This window comes from Papilio machaon, chromosome 17 (genome assembly GCF_912999745.1).
Source record: "Papilio machaon chromosome 17, ilPapMach1.1, whole genome shotgun sequence".
Classification (NCBI taxonomy): domain Eukaryota; kingdom Metazoa; phylum Arthropoda; class Insecta; order Lepidoptera; family Papilionidae; genus Papilio; species Papilio machaon.
This window is the reverse complement of record NC_060002.1, coordinates 4,697,732-4,718,552: the sequence shown is the minus strand read 5'-3', so window position 1 is coordinate 4,718,552 and position 20,821 is coordinate 4,697,732. Positions and strand designations below refer to the sequence as shown.

The window sequence follows — 20,821 nt, the reverse complement described above, 5'->3', positions numbered from 1 at the left end:
ATTAGACTAAAAAAACTATCTTCGCGCTTCGATTTGACGTAAAAAGTTCTATGTTTTTGTTGCCAAAAACTAAGATGTTAATATTATGTCATATGTTATTTACTAAAATAGCATACCAATGGTAGAAGTCGTAAATAAATATAAAATAAATATGACTTATATTTATTACTTTAAAGAGATTCTATTATTCGTGAATATTTTGTTCATTTATTCAGCTACAGTGTCCTTATTCTGATATGTTGAACTTTGTATTTTTATTTCCACTTTTTTTACTGATTTCGAAGCCTAAAAGAAAGTTTTTGGCAGACAAAACTAAAGTTACCCGGTTTCTGAAACTTCAATTTAATTTACTTGACTAAATTTGATAGTGCAATCACATTTACAGGAATGTTGGTTGAATAGTTTAATTATTCTTTTAGAAACAAAGCGTTAGAATTAAAATATGAAATGAAACTGAATATAATTTGTCATCTATGGCGAAGGACTTTCATGATATAAAATACGGCCAACAAGAAGAGATACAAAATGTACAAAAAATCATTACCAAATTCAGAGGTGCTTAACTTTTTTTTTGAGAGAGATTTTTTTAATATTCATACGGCTTTGTTTCATAAATATTATTATGTTTTGAATTATTTCATAATTAGAATATAAATTAAATAAAAAAAAAAGGTTATGGAAATGAATATAAATAAATAAAAATATAATTTCAACAAATATTCAACGTGTACCACTGCAAGCGCGTTTCGAGATGGAATAAATCAATATTGTTACTAAAATGTCCGCCCGAATGTTGGCGAATTCGTATTTAAATTAACAAATATTTGCGGGGAGAACGAGACATTATGACAAATGCACAAGATGGAAAGAGATGGGTAACATATTGTCAAATCCATTGATGTTTTTTAGGTGAGTGACCTGTTGTATCGTTGCTAGTTGGCCGTACTTTAGTTTAATTTATTTGGCTAGGAATTGGGATAACTACGTTATTCGAGTTGCGTTATGTTTGCGTTCACCGCGGTCTGCGCGACGTTGGTGCGTCTGGTGGTGCTGTCTGAGGGCCGCTGGGTCCGGGCTGCGGCCGCTTGAAGGGCCCGAGACGCTTGGAGGGACGCGGGGACACCGTATGCGGTGTTCCGCTTCCCCATGAGCTAGCGCCGTGATCGAGCAGCGCGGCCGCTAGTCGTCCGCTACCTTGCTCTGAAATAAACGGTAAAATTTGATTTCGTAGAATATATGTTTTATTTTTTCATGTATTAACCTGTTAAAGTTGTCTTTCGGATGTAAAAAATTGACATATAATGTCCGGTATAATGTGGTGGTTACTTACATACGCACTATGTAATCTGCGAGCACGACTCACCGGGCTGGTCGTGTGGCGGCGCCATGTTAGGCGGTGCGGGCGGGGGAGGGGGCACGGGGTCCCTCACGCGCTGTACGAAGTGTTCGAAGGTGGTGGGCTGCGTGTGATGAGCAACAAGAGCGTCGAGGCCGCGAGCGCGCTCCGAGCACGCGTGCTGGTAGAGGGGCATGGTGGCGCGCACCGCTCGCCCGCCCGCAAACGCCGCGCCCCGCACCAGCGCCGCGCCGCAACTCACGCGCACCACGCACTCCTCCCACAAAGGACCAAACACTGACACCTGGTTAACAATATTTAGTATTAAAACCGAATAGTGACGGAAAGGAAAGTACTGTATTTATTATAGGAACTACATAATTATACTTCGCTACCAATTAATGTATGTAGTAGTGTAAGGAGTCTTACATCGGGTTTCCTGTTGACGGTGCAGCGCAGCAGGCCTCCTGGCAACGGATAGAGTGTGATGAGCACGTCACAGAACTGCGTGGGCAGCGTGTCTCGTTTGTATGGCCGCCAGTGCTCGCTCCACACAACATGCACCTCGTCGTTGCCCAGATGACGAGTCTGAATTAATCATACATTACACAAATTATACTGACACACACACACACACACACAGATGTATAGTGTTATAATGTACCTTGTTGAGTATGGCGTCGGGTGTGTCAGCCGGCATGCGTGTGGCGACGTGGAAGAGCGCCTCCAGTGTGAGCGTGGCGACGTAGGGCGCGGAGACTCCGCCCCCACCCCCACCGCGCAACCCGCCCGCAAACCCCACATGGGACTCCAGCTCCACCTCAAAAGTCAATCAACAACTTAAATCAAATTTTAAAACATTACATTAGAAGGCACTGAAATAATGGATAGTGTTGCTTCTTTATTTTATATTTTTCACAAAACGGCCATATAAATAGATATATATCACACAGAATACTTAATGTTACTTACCTCCCAGGCCAGTGCCGCGAGGAATGCTTCATATGCGGGGCTGCCGCAGCGGTTTGACAAGATCTCATTGCGCGTCTCCTGCCCCTTACCGACATATATTACTGCCACTTTATGCGTTTCACGACACCTAAAATTATTAGATTACATGAAAAGTTGTAATAATATTAACTCAACATTTATTTTTCATTCTACTTTACTCATTTTTGCTACTCATTAATATCAGGTGAACTGTTTTAATTAACACGTTACCTTAAGGCGTCTAGATTGCGCAGTTCTCTCAGCAGCCTATCAGAGCGGCGCAGCAGTTGTACGTGAGCGCGGCGAGAGGGCGCAAGTGCGCCGCTCTGCGCCAGGAACTGCCTGCACAGCTCGAACGGACCCGCGCTGCTTGCACATCCAGATGCACATTCCTCTGCAGCTTCCGGTTCTTCGTCACTAAAAAAATAATATTTTGTTTGAATTTATGCGATTATTGTTGACATCTGTCAGTTCTTTTTAATACGGACAATCTTGTAAGTCAGCATTCTGATTGACTAGATGGGAACCTTGTAATATTACCTGTCCCGCTGCGTAAGATATAGTCTTTCAGCGTTCCGATGTGCGACGAGAGCTGCGACAAGCTCGTCTTCGTGTCCGGGCGGCAGTGGGGAGGGGCCCGCGCTGTCCAGACGTCGCCCGCAAGTCACTTCAGGGGATGTGTGTCCAATATATGCTAGCACCTACAGAAATGATTATTTGAATACGTTGACTGCCGCACTCAGAATGGTCAGGAAACGAGGCCCTTAGCGTAGATTTCTCAAACTAAATCTACTGCTATGGGAAACGCAGAACAGTTGGTCTTAGCGGCAACTACCTCCTTTTACACCCTTTTTTTCCGGGGGGATATCTTCAAAAGATACCCTGTCTTCTTGGGGAAAGACAGAGTTATGTGAGATTTGAATTACTAAAACCCTCTCAGTAGTCATAATTAAGTGCAAATGGTAAGAGTCCCGGGATCTTCAAAGGAACACACCGGGACTCAAACCTTAAACCCACCGGACCCTTCACACCCTGCCACATCTAAATTTATGGGATTTCTCCTACCTGTGCTCTGCCAAATCAAATGACGAGTATTATAATTTATACTTACATGATCCAACTGATGTTTGTCGGGCGGCGAGTTTTTGTAATCAGGTAGAAGATCTGGCGGTAACGGAGGCGGGAGTGATGATAAAGTGTTGTCCCTCGGGCAATCAACACTGAAATAATAATAAAAAAAATGAAAACACCATTATACAACATAGGTCTAAAAAAGTACGTAGCATCACAAAATTCCCATTTATTTATCTTTGTTTTGTCAAAGATAATGACAGAAATGACGATATGTTTTATACAGTGATTTCGGTCTCAGAAACCAACAGTAAAATAGTTTTTAACAATAAAAATAATTTGGAATCTTCGAATTCAAATGAGTATTTTTTAGAGATCGTGACTTTATCAAAGAGTCACTTTAATAAAAAAGATGTCTATTATGTTCTTACGTGTCAGGTACGGAGAGTGACAGTACTTCTTCCGAGGAAGTGACAAATGGGTCGTAATACAAGGCGGAGGCGTCCCAGCACGCCTTGCCCGCTATGTCACGCAGCAGGATGCGGACTTGACGGTCTGACGTCATTAGACCTTGACATTACATTTTATGCATATAATAAATGTAACAAATAATAAGTGTAATTAACACAATTAAAATTTATAAAATTATAAATGTGAATGTTTACATGGATGGATGGATGTTTGTTTGAAGGTATCTCAAAAACGGCTGAACAGATCTTGATGAAATTTGGCACAGATGTAGAACATAGCCTGGAAGAACACATAGGCTACTAATTAAGTTTTTTTAATTCCGAGCGGACGACGTCGCGGGCGTCAGCTAGTACAATATAATGGTAAAAAGCATGTCTCTCTGTAAAGACTAAAAATTCATTTTATATACGTCATCATTACTTCTACGCTCTCAGTTCCCTTTTACGTAAAAAAATAGCAGCATATTGTGGATCACCTGGCGTAGTCCCTCCGGTGGGCATATCGAGTGAGGGCAGTTCGATCAACGAAGCAAGCGTGGCGTCACTGAAGCGCATCAGCTGGACATTCCTGGCGGCCAACACTGCGGGGCCCAGCTCTGAGCCCAGCGGCGGGCTGCTGTCGTGCTGCTCGCACACGCTCGACGACACCTGGCACCCGCTCCACAGCGGCCAGTGACCCAAGTACAGTACCAGCTGTGTGCAGATCTAGACAATGTGGTTATAAATTGAGAAAACCAATTACAATAAAAGATGCTTGTCATAGCTGTGCTCTAACTAACGTTGTAAAAGCGAAAATTTGGTTAGATTTTTTTGCCAGCTAACTAAAAAACGGCTCATGCATGGATTTGGATTAAATTTGGTACTTTCGTATATGTCAAAAAAATTGTGTATATTTAAAAAAATTACATTTGGTAATCAAACAGTGAAAAAAAATTGGTACTTGTAACTAAGTGATTTTTCTTACAGTTTGTGCCCATAACTTGACATCGATAGTTGAGGCGGGCGACGTCTTCGGGCCCAAGTTGTCCAGCTGAATGTTGGGATCGAAGTCCTCGTCGACGGGCAGCGACAGACCTTCTATATCAGAGCCATTGGTTCCCTTCATCACGGCATACAGAACCTATAAGATATAAAAAAAAATATTAATTATGTTATTAGTTGTATAGTTTTACTTGATCGTATTTTTTCTTTTTACTTTATTTTATTGTATGTATTTTTCTTTACTTTATCGTATTATTTATTTAATTAAAATATTATTTACTTTTACCGTTAAAGTAGATCAAACCCAATATAGTTTGATACGTATTTTAAACCCTATTCCTGTATCATATTTAGTAACTAAATTTCAAAAAAGCCCAGAATTGCAAAATTATTGAAAAATAAAACAAACAATGCTTTCTGATATATGAATAAATTTATAAGACGGTTAGCGGTACGTAATATTGTTTAGCACTGCATCTTTGTAGGACACCTCTCGCCTACTTCATTAGCACCATATTGCTTTGCCGCACGGAGAGATTTTGTCACATCTACATGATGCTGTTTAAAACCCCAGCGTCGTGTAGCAGTCGGCACAGTCATCAGCTGACCACAGCAGACAACAGTCCACTCTTGTGAACTCCATACAAAACAACTCACACACACAAAATGCAGAAATACGTAAGTTTAACAACTGTTTTTTATATAAAAATTTAATTAAGAATCAATTTTATCATAAACGTTTTAAGCTTACATTTTCGCTGTTATTATTGGATTATCTAAAAAAATTGTCTTGCATTTCTAATGTATTATTTTTGCCTATGTTGTTGTAATTGAAAATTTTACAGAATGTAAACAATTTTTTAAATCATACTAATATTATTAGAAATCGCTTCTATTATTTTTTATACAACTAAAGAAATTTATTGTTTATTCCGTAATCAAAACTAATGAACTATTTTCTAAATTCTTTCACCAGTAAAAATCTCTTATATTAGCGACTTAGGATATGATAAGCTTTTTTTTGTGGCTAAAATAATTTCTCATTTAAATATTTCTGTTTTATGTGTAGGTGTTGTGCGCCCTTGCTCTGATCGCCGTGGCGGCGGCCGCACCCCAGCAGCCCGCCGAACAACACCCAGTCTACGTCCTCAAGCAGGAGTCAGACGTCGGCCCACACGGTTATACTTTCGAGTAAGTACTACGTTTTGTTAGTTCTCTCACTCTCTTTTAGAAAAAAAAACAGAGACAAAGATATGTTTCACTATTAATACGTCATCACAACACTGCGTAATCGTATTGTAAGTGAAAATGATTAATCACTTTTACAAAATAGTCATTGAAAGAACTCAAATAAGTACTAAACTTCCGTCTTTGAATGGGGGCTTTGAAGCTACAAACGTAATTGTCACTAAATCAATAAAGCATAAAGAGTTGCCCAAAGAAATTATGTTCATTACATAACTTACTTGTAAGTTACAAGATGTACAGCCAAATTGTATGTAAATACTAATGACCTTTCACATTCAAGTAGTCACAGCTTTACCTTTCTAATTTTAAATGAAATTCGTAGAAATATATGACAATAATGTCTCGTTACATTACAGCTTCGAGACAAGTGACGGAACCGCTCGTCAAGAACAGGGTACACTGAAGCAGGTGAGCGAAGACCACCAGGCTCTAGAGATCAAGGGAAGCTACAAGTACGTGGCTCCTGATGGCGTGGTCTACGCTGTGACCTTCACCGCTGATGAGCATGGTTTCCAACCCCAAGAGCATGTGGAGCACCCCAACCAATAGATGGGAACATAGTCTATAGAAATATTCTAGAACATTCTATAAGATTGCAAGGCTTGTAAAAAACACCTGTCTGTCTAATCTCGTTTTAAGTAAGATGCAATGTTCTTTAAATGACTTGGTATACTTGAAATTATATGTTTCTTGAAGACATATTAGCCTAGTACTAGTTAGCATTTATATATTGTTCTAGAACATTTTTATAAAACGATGTAAAACAATTCTATCCTTTCAAGGAACACACACAGAATCTGTTCTGTGTTTGTTTCTTGATTATTTTCACACGATTTTTACATTTTGTACATTGTTGTTTTGTAAATACATTTTTATTTGTTGATAAAATATTGATTTTAATCTCATATCCTTGGATTATAACATCTTATATATAAAATTCTCGTGTCACAATGTTCGTTCCCGTACTCCTCCGAAACGGCTTGACCGATTCTCATGAAATTTTGTGAGCATATTGAGTATTTCTGAGAATCGGCCAACATCTATTTTTCATACCCCTATTAAGTTTTTTTTAACTGCGCGTGGATGGAGTCGCGGGCGACAGCTAGTTATTATTATATTATATTAATAATTATATTAATGTTATTATTTAATTATTATATTAATGTTTAGATTTCATTAACACTAAAAAGTTTTGTATATTTTTTATGCCTAACTTAAAGTGTCATTTATATTGCATTTTTAAACATGAATATTGAATAATTTTTTTTGAAGTCAAAGCAATATTTGTTAAAAGCATTAATAAGTATGAATTGATTAATAAATTAATGTAGTATCTAGTAATGGGTCCTAATATAGTATTTAAAAAGAAACTCATATAAGGACCCAAAAATCTACCATGAACTATAACTATATTCACTTGTAAAATGAAGTTTAGCCGTAGAGTTACGAAAAACAAAACCTCCACAACTAACTACTTAACAGCAAGTTTTTTTCCTTACACGGGAGTCCTTTACGGTGCATTTTCATAAGTCGTTAACTCATTCTTTATATCGCATGCGGTTATTCCCCTCATGCGGGTTAACAACCAATAGTCATCGGACGATGTAAAGCAAGCGTTGTGCAAGGATTCACTTGACAAGTATTATTGCGAGGTATTACACAACGCATGGGTACTCTAGCGACTAATAAAAAGGGTTCTAATTCACTGGCTCTACGACATGCATAAACAGAAATCTCCCACATCCCGTATGCGTGATCTTACGACTAGTGAAAATGCGCTTTTAGTGTAGTTGATTAAGACTAATCTACACCAAAGAACTGTTCAAGTATTCATTAAACGACCCTGAGTCAATTTATTAAAATAAGTAAATAAGCTTAACGTTATTGAAATTTATAAATTTAAAGGCCTTAAAATAATCATTACATGTTGATTACATTAAAAGTTTAAAAGTAATTCTATGTATTTTTGTCAAGGCAATATTTAAAGTCAAAACACTCGTAAATAAAAGGTAATTCATATTCTAAAAGTTATAATAATAGTATTATAAATCAAATATAACGTTGAAGGTTAAATAAATCACGATGAAATGTGTCAACGACTTTTTGTATAACATGAAGGTGATCAACGACTCCTATGAACATCCGCAACACCAGAGGAACTACAGATACTTTGCCGGCTTTTAAGGAAATGGTATGCTCGCTTTTGGAAGATCTATAAGTCATATTGATTTGGAAATACCGCCGAGGTCACAAATACTTCAATAGACAAACAAAATACTGGGTCTTAACGAAAAAGCATTCAAATAACATATTGTATTTCAATGTTTTTAGGGTACATAAGAATCAAAACTCACATGACGGGTATCTTATTTTATTTCAAAATTAGCTGCCGCCCGCGACTTCGTCCGCGCGGAATTAACATAGTAAGTAACCTATGTGTTCTTCCAGATTATGTTCTACATCTATACTAAATTTCAGTGAGATCCATGCAGCCGTTCTGTAGATACCTTCAAACAAACATCCATCCATCCAAACATTCGCACATTTATAATATACTAGCTTTTACCCGCGACTTCGTCCGCGCGGATAAAAAAAAATGCACACAAAATAAAACAGTTCCTATGTCCGTCTCCTAGTTCTAAGCTACCTCCCCATCAATTTTCAGCTAAATCAGTTCGACCGATCTTGAGTTATAAATAGTGTAACTAACACGACTTTCTTTTATATATTTATATAGATGTGCAATTGACTCACCTTGAAGATAGTAAGCAATAATGTCTGTTCTCCTTCGTTCTCTTTCATGAGGTAAGCAGGGCCACAACGTACTGCAAACTCAGCCAAGCACAGTAACAGAGACCCCGCCAACGGCTTCACAGAGTCACGACCACTGTTGCTTGATATTTGAGCCAAGCAAGCGCATATCCATTTTATTATTTTCTCTGTATAAAATAATAGTTACTTTTAGTAATTGATGCTAGAGTTGGCACGTCAGGAGTAAGAGAGGTCTTGTTCCCGTCGTGCCAATTCAACTTGTATCTCATGGTGTCAATTTAATGATTACCTGCAAGTCCAGGGTAAAGTTCCACGATGCAGTCCGTGTAGTCCGCTAGTACGAGTATAGAGTCGCTCACTACTTTGGCTATTGTTTTATTTTTCATCTGTAATAAAGGAATTAATCAGTATCCTTTGTAAAAGGAAGGTCATGTGTAGGAATGGAAAATATTCTCTTTTTGTGCGTCCCTTCCTCTGTCCAGTAGAGGTAGGTAACGTATCTGCAATTGTGGATGTCTATGGGCAGCGGTCACTTCGCTATTACGGTGTATTCAGGTGGTTTGCCACCATACGATATATAATAAAACTTGAGAGGTGTCAAGGGACACCCGGATGGAACGAAGTTCCTTTCGATTAATTAGTGAAGGAACCAATGTTTATTCTATGAATAAAAAACTTAAGTCTTCACAAGAAGTACATTTTAATTCTATGAATTTTCGTCATATATTGTCACGTCGTTGTCATGGTGAAGTAGCGCTCATTCGTCGTTAACATACTTACTATAGCAAAAAGTGTCGTGACAACTTTTCGTAAGATTTTTTTCCGTCTAGCCCCCTTTCACAATGCGCGATAAGGAACTTCGTTCCAAAAAAAACAATCTGTCTATAAAAGTGTCACAAAATAATCAATACTACATAGAAGGGAGTTGTCAAAGTAATCATAAGAAATTGTCTCTCTTAGAAACTAATCTGAAAAGCAATAGTTTTATAAAGAAAGATGTTAGGTATTTGTTACCATGAGCATCTGCAGCAGACAGGTGAGGTAGGCGGGCAGGCGCGCGCACGTCTGCCGCGTGGCGAGCAGGTGTGCGACGTGCGCGGCCAGTGCGCATGCGCCTGCGCACCTCGCCGCAGCCGCACCCTCGCGCCGGCACACGCGCACTACTATGTTCAACACGTGCTCCTGGTACAACATACATACATACATATTTTTTTTAGTACAAAGAGTAGCAAGTAAGAACTGACTACTACTCCTATATCCATAAAAATCCTCAAATATAAAGCGTTACAAACTAAGAGGCAGAACCTACATATATGTAGAAAGACCAATTTAAAATCATTAACTTGACATATGACATTATATTTTAAAAAGTTTTAGCCGATCCTTTAGAATTTATGTTACAAGAATTTTCTTTTTCTGCTTAAAGGCGGGTTAAGCGTGAGAGATGATTTCATTAAAAATCTTCTAAGACTCAGTAGTAACACCATCTACCGTAAACGCAACAAACTGTATTCATTTACACTCAGGCATTGTAGTATGTATAGTACTAGGCACTTGAATTGGCATGTCAATAAGAAGAGTACTCTCGTTCCCGACATGCCAAAACAAATCCTGGTCAAAGTGATCCTTTTTGGTAGTTTTAATTCAGCTGTGTGCTGAGCAGTGCACCGCTCAGTTACACCAAAAATTATGTTCTGCGCAGCAACTTGTGGGATGTTCCGAGCCATAAAGTTGTTTGATTTCTCTGCTATAACAAACGTTACCTTGAGATCTGGACAAGAGACTGTGTTGTACTGGTGCGGGTAGGGCTGCAGCATTGGCGCAGACATCAGCTCGTCAGGCAACGCCAGTAGTGAACCCAAGAACGTCACCGCCGCAGTGCGCGGACACTGAAACATAATTGATATTAGTATCTTTATAATTGAATGATTTGATGTAAACAATCTTACTAATATTATAAATGCGAATGTTTAGATGGATGGATGTTTGAAGGTATCTCCGGAACGGAACAACGGAACTTGATGAAATTTGGTACAGAAGTAGAACATAGTCTGGAAGAACGCATAGGATACGTTTATACTTTTTCAATTCCGCACGGAAGGAGTCGAAAGCGACAGCTAGTAAACTAAAAACGAAAGTTTTTAATTATAGCAAAAAATACCTACAGTAATAGTTCCTATTTAACATAGCAAATTTTTACATTTAAATTTTTGACACTAATTTTATGTTTTTTTTTTTTACAAAAATTTCCTTTTATCACTTACCGACGGTCCCATATCCGAGGAGTTAAGTACAACAGTGGAGGCATGGACAAAGTCAAGCAGCAGCAGGGAGTAGCCATCCAGAGCCAGCGAGAGGTAGCGCGGCGCTGCGTGCTCCACCAATACGTCTACTACGGACCGGTCCTCACCGGTCAAACCTGCATAAGACATAAAAAACTGTCAAGTTTTAAATCTATACTAAGTGTCTCCTTTAGTAAACATTAAATGACACTTAAACTAGATTATGTGCATACCATGATGCAAAGCACGTTGGTACAGATGCAGATGTGCGAGGTGCAGGCGGTTGTTGCATGACGACGGTGCGCCCGGTCCCTGCGCCTGAGTCGATTCGCACAACAACCGCAGCGCCAACAACTTTCCCGCTCTGACACACAAACAAGGAATAATCAATTATTCAACAATATATTATATATTTTACATCACAAGTTGGAGACGAAAAAGTACGAATCGAATAACAAAATTATCATTTAAGACTAGAACTATATCTAACCAATTATATAAGAAAGAAAACATTAGTAAATTATTTATACAAGTCTAGTAAAATTTAAGTAACATTATATTTAATTACACATAGATACCTGTGTGTGGGAGGCAGAGCTTCAGCCTCCAGACACCATCCCGCCACCAAGTTGAACGGCACATGGATCTCCGTATTTCCATTTAAAGTTTGATTTGCACTTATCTGTATAACAAATACGTTCATTTCTTAACTATTCAACTATTAACAGGTACTATATCCATCTTTATTATATCACTTTGTAATATTTCTATTTATTTTGGATACCTTTTCGCTCATTTTACATTTATACAAAGTAATCTTGTTAATAATAAAATAATCAATTAATTTTATAAACACAGTAACACACATTTTCCGAATTATTCACACAATTTTTGATCACGACGTTAATTTATTGTAAAAAAAAAACATTATAATTTATATTTGTCGCAATAAAACTTCACTAAAACTTCAGTAAAATTAGATAAAAAAAAAATAATTTGTATAAATAAAATTATGTATAAATTATATGACAGATAGTTGAAGAAAGACTTAACCGGTTTAAAAACATGTAAATTTTCTAACACCCTCAACAATAAAGTAACGAAGAATAAACAAATAATAACCTCTTTTTTTCTTAGCCTCCTTAGAAGCCTTCTTTTTCCTGCTTTTCTTTCGCATTGGCAGTCTTTAAATAATTTAGTATTAGACAACAGTTCGCACAATCTAAGTAACACCATAAACAGAAATTACGCGGTTATAATAAACAGTATTGATTTAAATGAAAACAAAGGTATAGAAAAAAAACATGTTTTGTGATAAAACGTAGGATTACATTACACACATCTGTCGAAGTCTCTGATACGAAATGATAAATGACGCGTAAAATGTCCATATTTGTGATAAACATTAACAGATGCCCACACAACTGGAGTAAGATGATTTTATTGCGTACGCGCAGAGGTAACGGTGTAGGTTATTTACCCATCAATTTGTAGTGAAACGAACTCAAATTCGTCCATATTTATTTAGTACGTAGATATTTTAGGAATAGTTTGATTACTAAATACAAAATAATAAATATTTAAAAATACGTACATTGAAATTTGCTGTTTTATTTATAACGTCCAAGAGTTATTTTATGCATAGGTATGTTCTATCTATATAGTTTCAAAATGCAGTGTCTGTATGTAATATAAAATCGTATAACAAAAAACAACTTTTTAAAATTTTTGTCTGTCTGTCTGTCTGTAAATCCGCGTTTGTTCTAGACAATCTCGGAAACGGCTGGACCAATTTTGACGGAACTTTTAACGGAAAGTAACTTATGCGTTATTAACAGAGGTTATTTTTTTTATTCCACGCTGAAGAAGTCACGGGCAAAAGATAGTTTGATATACAAACATAAATTCGTCCTTCCTTATATTTTCAACTTTAAACTATGTATATTCAAATGTATCAAATAGGCCTTATTAATAATACCAACAAAGGCCTTAAACCTTACAGCACAATCTGGACTTCCCTATAGCCTGCGTTATTTCTTTACAGAACTTTTGCATGATATCCACAGCAATCGAACATTATCTGGGCAAAAATTATCTAGACTAGTTTCTTATCTAGATTAATATAGTAAATGTATGAGTTACCTTGAGCAGAGTCGAGTTGAGATGTATCAAGTAGTTGTAGAAGTGTGCGTGGGCGTGCGGGTCCCGCAGGTTGTTGGGGTCTCCGAGCGCTGCCAGCATGCGGCGCCACAGCACCGCGGCCACGGCCGGCAGCCAGCCGCGCGCAGCCCCGCCCAGCACCACGCCCACTCCCGCCCCAACCCCGCCCTCCGCGCACGACACCGCGTTCTCATTCTCCGCCCACTCTGTTTACCCACAAAACTTTATATTACACATTTTCCCACTAAATAAGAACATTCAAGTAATTATTTACTTTGTCCGATTAACAAAAAAAAAACTTATTAATTAACAGTAACAAACTTTTTTTAATTTCTTTGACAAAAGTATACTAACCAACATTTCCACCATCCGAAGCTAAATCAATTTGTAGGGGTGAGTCTTTAATAGAACTACTCTCCACACCGCTAGATGGCGCCGGCGAGGGAGACCGGGATCCTAGAAATGATTATAGATAAATAAATAATATTCTATTATGTATCAATGAAATTTACGAAAGTATCACAAACTAACCACTGGCGGAATCCCTTTCCTCCTGCTGCGACGACTGTCTCAGAGAATCCAATGAATACCATCTTCTTGGTTTTGTGCTGTGTTCTTTGGTTTCTTCCACTAATAGTACAAGAAACAAAAAAAAAATGACTGAGTTAAAAGTATCAATTTTTAAATACACATTTACAAAACTTTCAAAAATTTTAATCATATAAGTTAGTGAAATGTCTTCTTATAGAATTAACACGAACCTGTAACAATTTGAAGCTGCGCATGTCTACTGATGTGCGGGTCGCTGCGACAGCGCTGCAGTTGTCGTCCTCTAACAGTCTCTTTACGTACGTGCACGTCACTGCCCGCACGCGCTGATTTCCCTAACACATACGAAATAAAATTTAATAAAAAACAAATTTTACTATTGTGACGAAAACATTTTACAGGAATTTTAATTAACAGATCATTTGATAGAAACGGTAGGCCGCGACTTTTTTAGTGAATGTATTAGCTACCTTCCTTTCAAAAATCCGTCAAAATCGGATCAGCCGTTTCGGGGATTACCCGAAACAAACGCGGCCTTGCGAACAGACAACGTGAATACATCATGTTCACACAGCAGCAGCGGAAACACCAAGGTGTTCATCGACGCCCATGGACATCTGCAATACCAGAGGAATCGCAGATGCGTTGCCGGCCTTTGAGATGGTGATAGGCTCTCTTCTTAAAGGACCCTAAGTCGTAGCGGTTTGGAAATATAGACTATTGTAATACGCACCAGGTGTTCGTAGATCAGGCGGTGCCAGCGCTGGTCGTGCCCGAGGTGTGGGGCGGGGTAGCGGCGCGGGCGCAGGCGTGGGGCGACGCCCGCTGCGGCCTCTCATTTCACCTCCACACGCCGCACCAGCGCTTTCAGACAGCTCCAGCGAGTAAACATGCCGTGCTAATACACGAGTCAATGTTTCCATTGTTTTCTGAAAGAAAAATGAATCTTTAAACATGAATGGGTGGCTCTAAATTTTTAAATACTTCAACTACCAAGTTGTAATTTATTGTAACGTTATATATGTTATTCTTACCGCCCATTCCTTAATGAGGTCTTCCCAATGTGTCAGTCTAGTCAATAATTCCATGAAACTTTGCCACAATTCAGGTTTTACAGCGACATTTAAATTAGCTTTGATCCATGTGACGATAAGTGTTTGGAATAGTGCAGGCGCTAAAAATCCACCTATGAGAGAAAATGAGAGAGTTTTTATTCTGGGTATACATTCACAAGCAAACAAAATGAAAGTACCACTTACCAAGTGTTTCTTGTTTTCTCTTAGGCACTACTTTGGTCAATACCAAAGATGTAATTTGGAGTAATACTAACAAAAGTTGTTCCCTGCAAAAAAGAAGATTGATTGATTTTTAGATCTTCAAAATTTTGCTGTGAAAATTGTCATTTTAGTGCAGTAATCACTCACCAAGTACTAGCGTCCATAGCGACATGCATAACCATGTAGCGGTATATGTTGAGAACGCGCTTGCAGGTGTCCGTCTGCTCCTGCAGCAGCTGCTGGTGGCCGAGCGCTCCAGGAGCGGCGACCGGTGACGACGCCACAAACACATTCGCCGCTTGCGTCATAAACACTTGCAGCACATTCTGCATAGAAACGGTTAACCGACAAAGTGAGCAAATACATAGTAAGGAACTTTCAGTGCCAGTTACCTGACCATACAGAAGACAGACGTAAAATGGAAGTATATCAGCGTTTCATCTTATATGTGTTCATGTGTGAGAGGGGGAAGTAGGTGACGTAAGTGGGGATACATAGGAAAGGGAAATATGCTCTTCTTGAGCACTTTCAAGTTTATTGCAGATGTCTATGGGTAGCGGTAACTTCGCTATTTTAGCTATATGGGATGGCCGGTCGTTTATAAAAAAAGTGTACCTGCATTCCAGCGCGCACCATGATGTCGCGGTTGACAGCGCCGAGGTATGAGTCGTTGCGCAGTCTGCGGGGAGGCGCTGCTGGCTCGCCCGCAGCCAGCTGCTGCTCGTAAGTGTTCTCTATCAGGAACGGAGGGATCTCTGATACCTGTAATAAATGTTGTAACTATTGTAATCTTACTAATATTATAAATGCCAAAGTTAAGATGGATGAATGTTTAAAGGTATCTCTGGAATGGTCAACGGATCTTGATGAAATTTGGCACAGATGTGGAACAGAGTCTGGAAGAACGCATAGGGTACAATTTTTTCTTAATTTCGCGGGGACGTAGTCGCGGACCACAACTGGTATGTTTAACTCAGGTTTTCAAAATTATTTATTTTTTTGTTGCTTACTAATTAGTTGCTTTTCTGTTTGAAAATTATATATATATATTTTTATTTATTAAAGTGACACTAGATATAAAAGGAACAGTAAAAGCGAAACCTTTTGATTTCCAGTACAAAATGAGCATAATATTAAACTTGACTAACATTCATCTGTATCCAGTCTTTGTATAGTCCGATGACACGTCGAACAGCTGCAGCATGCGAGAAGGGAAGCAGGAATGCTTGACGAAGCACCTCAATGGTGAAGTCGACGTGCTCGCGCGAGGAGCCACACAGCACATCTCTCACCACCTGCTCGGAGTTCAACTCCTCGAATATACCTGATCCTAGGAAATGGTATAAGTATAAAATCTCATGTCACATCTACAACTATTCTTGTCTACGCTTATTACTATCGGTTACAAATGGTAAAGTACTGAAACATACCTTAATTGTTTCAGAGACAATATGTTTTAATATAAATGTTCCGACAGAGGATACAAACGTTCTTTTGAAAATAAAAACATTAGTAAATCAAAGTAATATAGATACTGATAAGATTAAATCTCAAGATAAAATGAGATGTATTACGTAAATGGAATAAAAATGAATCATCACATGTATTCTGTAAAAAAAAACAAACCTGATTCTAAACTGGGATGAGGTGTGTTAGACGCAGAGTCATGTGAAGATGCTCTACTTGAATCTGACGGTTGTCCAACTGTAAAGGAAGTTTCTTCCTCGTGGTGTAATGAAGTTGCTGGAGTAGGTGTGCCGGAATGTGGCAGATGGGATCCAGTGCTCGTCATAGATGATGGCTGACCAATATCGCTACCTTGTCGCTTTACAAAGTTTGCATAGCTCGCTACCCATTTGATTAATGTCACTCTACATATTACGTAGTCATCTTCGAGTATATTATGTTGCACTGGTAATTCTAAAAAAAATTATTTTAGTTTACATGTGTTACTGAGACCAAAATCTCAATTTAAAATATATTCTAATCTGTTTTGTCAAAGATAATGACAATTTTTTTTGCTGAGATCATTAACTGTCATACTATTCAGGTTTTAGGGTAATTCAAAACAATACGATAAAAACAAAAAATTACATTACATAAAAATTATATGGAAGCTGTTACTTACCAAGATTAGGTTTGTACAGTGAATTTTTATAATTGAATTGAGGGCAAATAATGGGCAGATAATAAATTTTAAATTTTTCCAGTAAAAATGCAAAACATCTCATCGCTTTGTTGTGTGATCTGTCTCGCCAATGTATCTTGGTAACAGAAGTTGCCATACCATCAAGTAGAATTTCAAAAAAATATCTTGTTTCATTATCAACAGGTCTCTCATTAGCACTGGCTGGCAATAAAGGCTGAATTTCTACACTTTGAACTGGATTTAGTGCATTTGTGTCATGAAAAATTGATGCCGACACATTAGCTAATTTACCCATTATACCAGTAGATGTTTGTTCCACAACAACTTTCTTTGCATTATCACTGGTAGAACTAAAGTTCGGATGGTGCATAATGTCTTCCATCTTAATATCACCAGAGTCATTTGATATATTTGTAACCAAATCAAATGGTTTCGGCTTAAACGGGGATCCAATTGAGTGTGTGGGTGACTCAGGCATGCCTGGTACCAACGTTGCAAACATCCTATGTACTTCATGAGGCGCATTATCTCCAAGTGCTTGGTACCACAAGAGAAAAAATCTGTAATATAAAGAGAAGAATTTATAAACACATTCAATACTGCCCTATTTTTACTGCCATACTATTTATATAGCCAAACAAATTTATAAAAACTAACATAAAATAGTATTGTACTTTAAAGACAGTCATACCTTATAGCTTCAGCTCTAAGTTTTTGTGAATTACCACAATGTAGGAGCTTAGAAAATATTCTTGTCAGAGAATGTAACTGCCATCTCTTCCCAAGCAGCTCGGGCAATAGACATAATACTTTTTCTAATAGTGAGAGTGCTCCTTCTAATTCTTCCCTGCCAGCTTTGTGGACTATAAAATGAATTCAAGTTTAATTCAAAATAAGGTTTAATATAAAATAAAGAAAAAAAAAACTTTTCACTGCACATATTTTAGTAAGCTGGTATTTTAAGCATTAATTGTGGGTTTCTGAGACCAAAATCTTCATTTAAAATTTAGTATTGTACCAAAGATAGTGAGAGGAATGACAATATGTTTTATACCAAGATTTTGGTGCCAAAAAAAAATGGTAAGACCCATTTGAAACTGCAAGCTATTGTAATGCCGAACAAGAATGTTAATAATTAATGAATACAATTGTTTTAATTTGGTGGTAAGCTGAATAATGATAATAAATCATATTTTTGATATGTTAAACTCGAAAGAAATTAAAAAGATGCAACAGATAAATGTTTGATTATAAAGTACATGAAGCACAAATTAAATATGCCCAATTTTAAAGCACTAAACACCGAGATGTAATTAATTTATTTGTTAAATTGTGATGCTTGAATATTTCTCTGTAACAGAACAACTCACCGAGATGAAACGGAAGTTCTGTGTTGGCAAAACAAAAAGGAATTTATTATACACTGAAGTATTTAACTTAATATTAGAATATATTTTACAGCCACATAATTGTTTAATCTATATTATAAATTGAGTTTGAAATTTACGCAATTACATTTTTGGTATTGTTATAGTCTCATTTTAATCAATTGAAATAGACAAAATTGTTACATTCTAATTTAGTTAAGTATTTATAAAACAATAATTTGTTTCTTACCTCTTTGACGAAGATTATTTTCTGCTAAAATAAAGTTATCATATAATATAAAATACACATGACTAAAATTGGCTTCAAAGTACGTTTTTGCTTCATCAGCATCAAAATGTTCTGAAAAAAAAATAACTTACTTTATATACAGTAATATTTCAAATTACATTTTAACAAGACTTTTTCAATAGTAAACACAAGTACATGGACGAGTATCAACTACAGTTATACACATCTAATTAGCATGTTTAGAATGATACGTCAGTGTCTTTGAAAAACAATGAAAAGGTAATCAATTTATACAAATCGAAAGGCAAAGATTAAACACAATAATATTCTAGTTGTTTATTTACCTAATACTATTTTAAGGTGCTTCAATCGCGTTGTCGAATCCTTCTTGGAATCCTGTATTTTAACGGTGGATTTTTTGACATCTTGGTGTGATTTTTTTGTAAACATATCGCTGGCGGTATTATAAGCTTACACTGTTGTATTTTCTCATTCTTATTGAAATTTAAAATGTATTTTTACATTGTTTTTTCGGACTTTTCATTACACTAATCACTCATCTGGGATTTGAGTTTTCACTCGCAAAAGTCATAATTTCTAAGTTGACGTAAGCCGTGTTGAGTTTTTTGGGACAAAAGTAAGAGTTGTACAGCCACAGGAACAGTATTACATTTAAATTAATTTGTTGTTAATTTAATTTTTTTATATTGTATATACATTAACATGCAGTACTATTATTGCGAAATGTGCATTTTAAATAATTATGAATATGTCAGAAATTGGTTTAGTGCTTTCCATAGGCTTAAACTGCGTAATATAAAAATTTCAAAGTCGGCTTTATTCACACCGCAACATACCATTTTCATAAAAACTTAATTATTCCACGACGCTATTTCGTTCAATTATATTTGAAACATACAGAGAAATAAATGAAATTTTCACTGACGGTAAACACGTAAAATATACTTTTTTTTCAAAGATAAAGACTTTTTCGTTTCATTTAAATACAATAAACCTTATGTTTTATATGATTTTACAGCAGTCTGAACCCACGGTTAGATATTTCAATAGTCTAGAACAATTGCCCTTCTAATTTTAGCTTCGCATAAGTTATATTCGTATTTTATAAGTTATAAGAATCTAGCATCGAAAAGCAACAGCACAGAACGCTCGCGACGAGCTTGTTCCATCTCCTTTAAATTTAGCGTCTAATGCTAGTTAACCTGCAACTCTTTTTGGAAATTTTAGGGTAGAATTACACAAGATTGGTTGTCCTTAATGCGTTTCCTAAATATGATATACTTAGTTAAGTTTATGCGTGTTGTGGTTTTCATTGACAACAGCCTGAGAATACAGATATTAGTCGAGTCCGGGAAATGATTACTAGATCAATGACTCACGGTACAACGACATGGTCTAGGATTTTCCCGCTATTGATTTATTTTATTTTCTATTTATAATCTCATTGACTGCTAAACCCGATTTACATTTTAATAAGAAAAAATTGCGCGTTAATAAAACATTAAGTTTAGTAATGAGCTGCAAATCGATTAACGAATAAGTAAGCATAAACTGCTGTTCAGAGAAGGAGACTATTCTCGTTAATAGTTGTGTAACATGTTGTAAACTTATGAACTGTACTATAGGTAAATTCGCCCACTACACTTCACGCCGCTATGGCCAGTTAAGGGGCGGCTTCTTCGCAGTGGAATAGCCGAAAATCTGATTCGCGGTCTATTCAACGTAGTCAATAATTTACTACTTAATTCATTTTATCGTTCAAACGAAAATAAAAATTTAACTCACTGTGTATGCAAGTTAACAGTGGTTAACAGTTAACAGTAACAACAACATCTGTTGCATCAATGGGTCGGCACGACCGGTGCAATACCACGACTACACAGAAGACATGGGCGTGA

At 37.1% G+C, this 20,821-nt stretch overlaps 2 protein-coding genes across 2 annotated transcripts; one reads left to right on the top strand and one right to left on the bottom strand.

Annotated features, from left to right (window-relative positions):
* Nucleotides 1–745: 745 nt before the first annotated feature.
* On the bottom strand, nucleotides 746–19,512 carry LOC106721658 (probable Rho GTPase-activating protein CG5521). The gene is made up of 34 exons (XM_045681768.1): nucleotides 19,247–19,512; nucleotides 18,903–19,013; nucleotides 18,656–18,673; nucleotides 17,977–18,148; nucleotides 17,265–17,845; nucleotides 16,763–17,056; nucleotides 16,285–16,466; nucleotides 15,752–15,898; nucleotides 15,284–15,462; nucleotides 15,119–15,201; nucleotides 14,894–15,045; nucleotides 14,593–14,788; nucleotides 14,072–14,194; nucleotides 13,842–13,940; nucleotides 13,665–13,766; nucleotides 13,293–13,516; nucleotides 11,729–11,832; nucleotides 11,384–11,514; nucleotides 11,133–11,287; nucleotides 10,632–10,757; nucleotides 9,883–10,050; nucleotides 9,158–9,254; nucleotides 8,851–9,035; nucleotides 4,832–4,987; nucleotides 4,344–4,572; nucleotides 3,829–3,967; nucleotides 3,438–3,546; nucleotides 2,867–3,027; nucleotides 2,558–2,743; nucleotides 2,309–2,435; nucleotides 2,001–2,156; nucleotides 1,766–1,924; nucleotides 1,364–1,640; nucleotides 746–1,200 (listed from the first exon to the last, which is right to left on the bottom strand). The coding sequence occupies exons 1-34, from the start codon at nucleotides 19,350–19,352 to the stop codon at nucleotides 1,013–1,015; spliced, it is 5,622 nt and encodes a 1,873-aa protein (XP_045537724.1). The 5' UTR covers nucleotides 19,353–19,512; the 3' UTR covers nucleotides 746–1,012.
* LOC106721660 (larval cuticle protein 65Ag1) lies at nucleotides 5,419–6,741 on the top strand. The gene is made up of 3 exons (XM_014516676.2): nucleotides 5,419–5,526; nucleotides 5,918–6,039; nucleotides 6,453–6,741. The coding sequence occupies exons 1-3, from the start codon at nucleotides 5,515–5,517 to the stop codon at nucleotides 6,643–6,645; spliced, it is 327 nt and encodes a 108-aa protein (XP_014372162.2). The 5' UTR covers nucleotides 5,419–5,514; the 3' UTR covers nucleotides 6,646–6,741.
* Nucleotides 19,513–20,821: the final 1,309 nt, after the last annotated feature.

Bases quoted from the DNA above. Each gene is read 5' to 3' on its own strand.
- LOC106721658 (XM_045681768.1), bottom strand. From the start codon at position 19,352: ATGTTTACAAAAAAATCACACCAAGATGTCAAAAAATCCACCGTTAAA. The intron at 15,463-15,751 runs GTACACTTTTTT...GTTTCTATGCAG, and splicing joins TGGTGCGCGCTGGAATGCAG to AATGTGCTGCAAGTGTTTAT. The intron at 10,051-10,631 runs GTAACGTTTGTT...ATGTTGTACCAG, and splicing joins TCTCTTGTCCAGATCTCAAG to GAGCACGTGTTGAACATAGT.
- LOC106721660 (XM_014516676.2), top strand. The intron at 6,040-6,452 runs GTAAGTACTACG...GTTACATTACAG, and splicing joins CCACACGGTTATACTTTCGA to CTTCGAGACAAGTGACGGAA.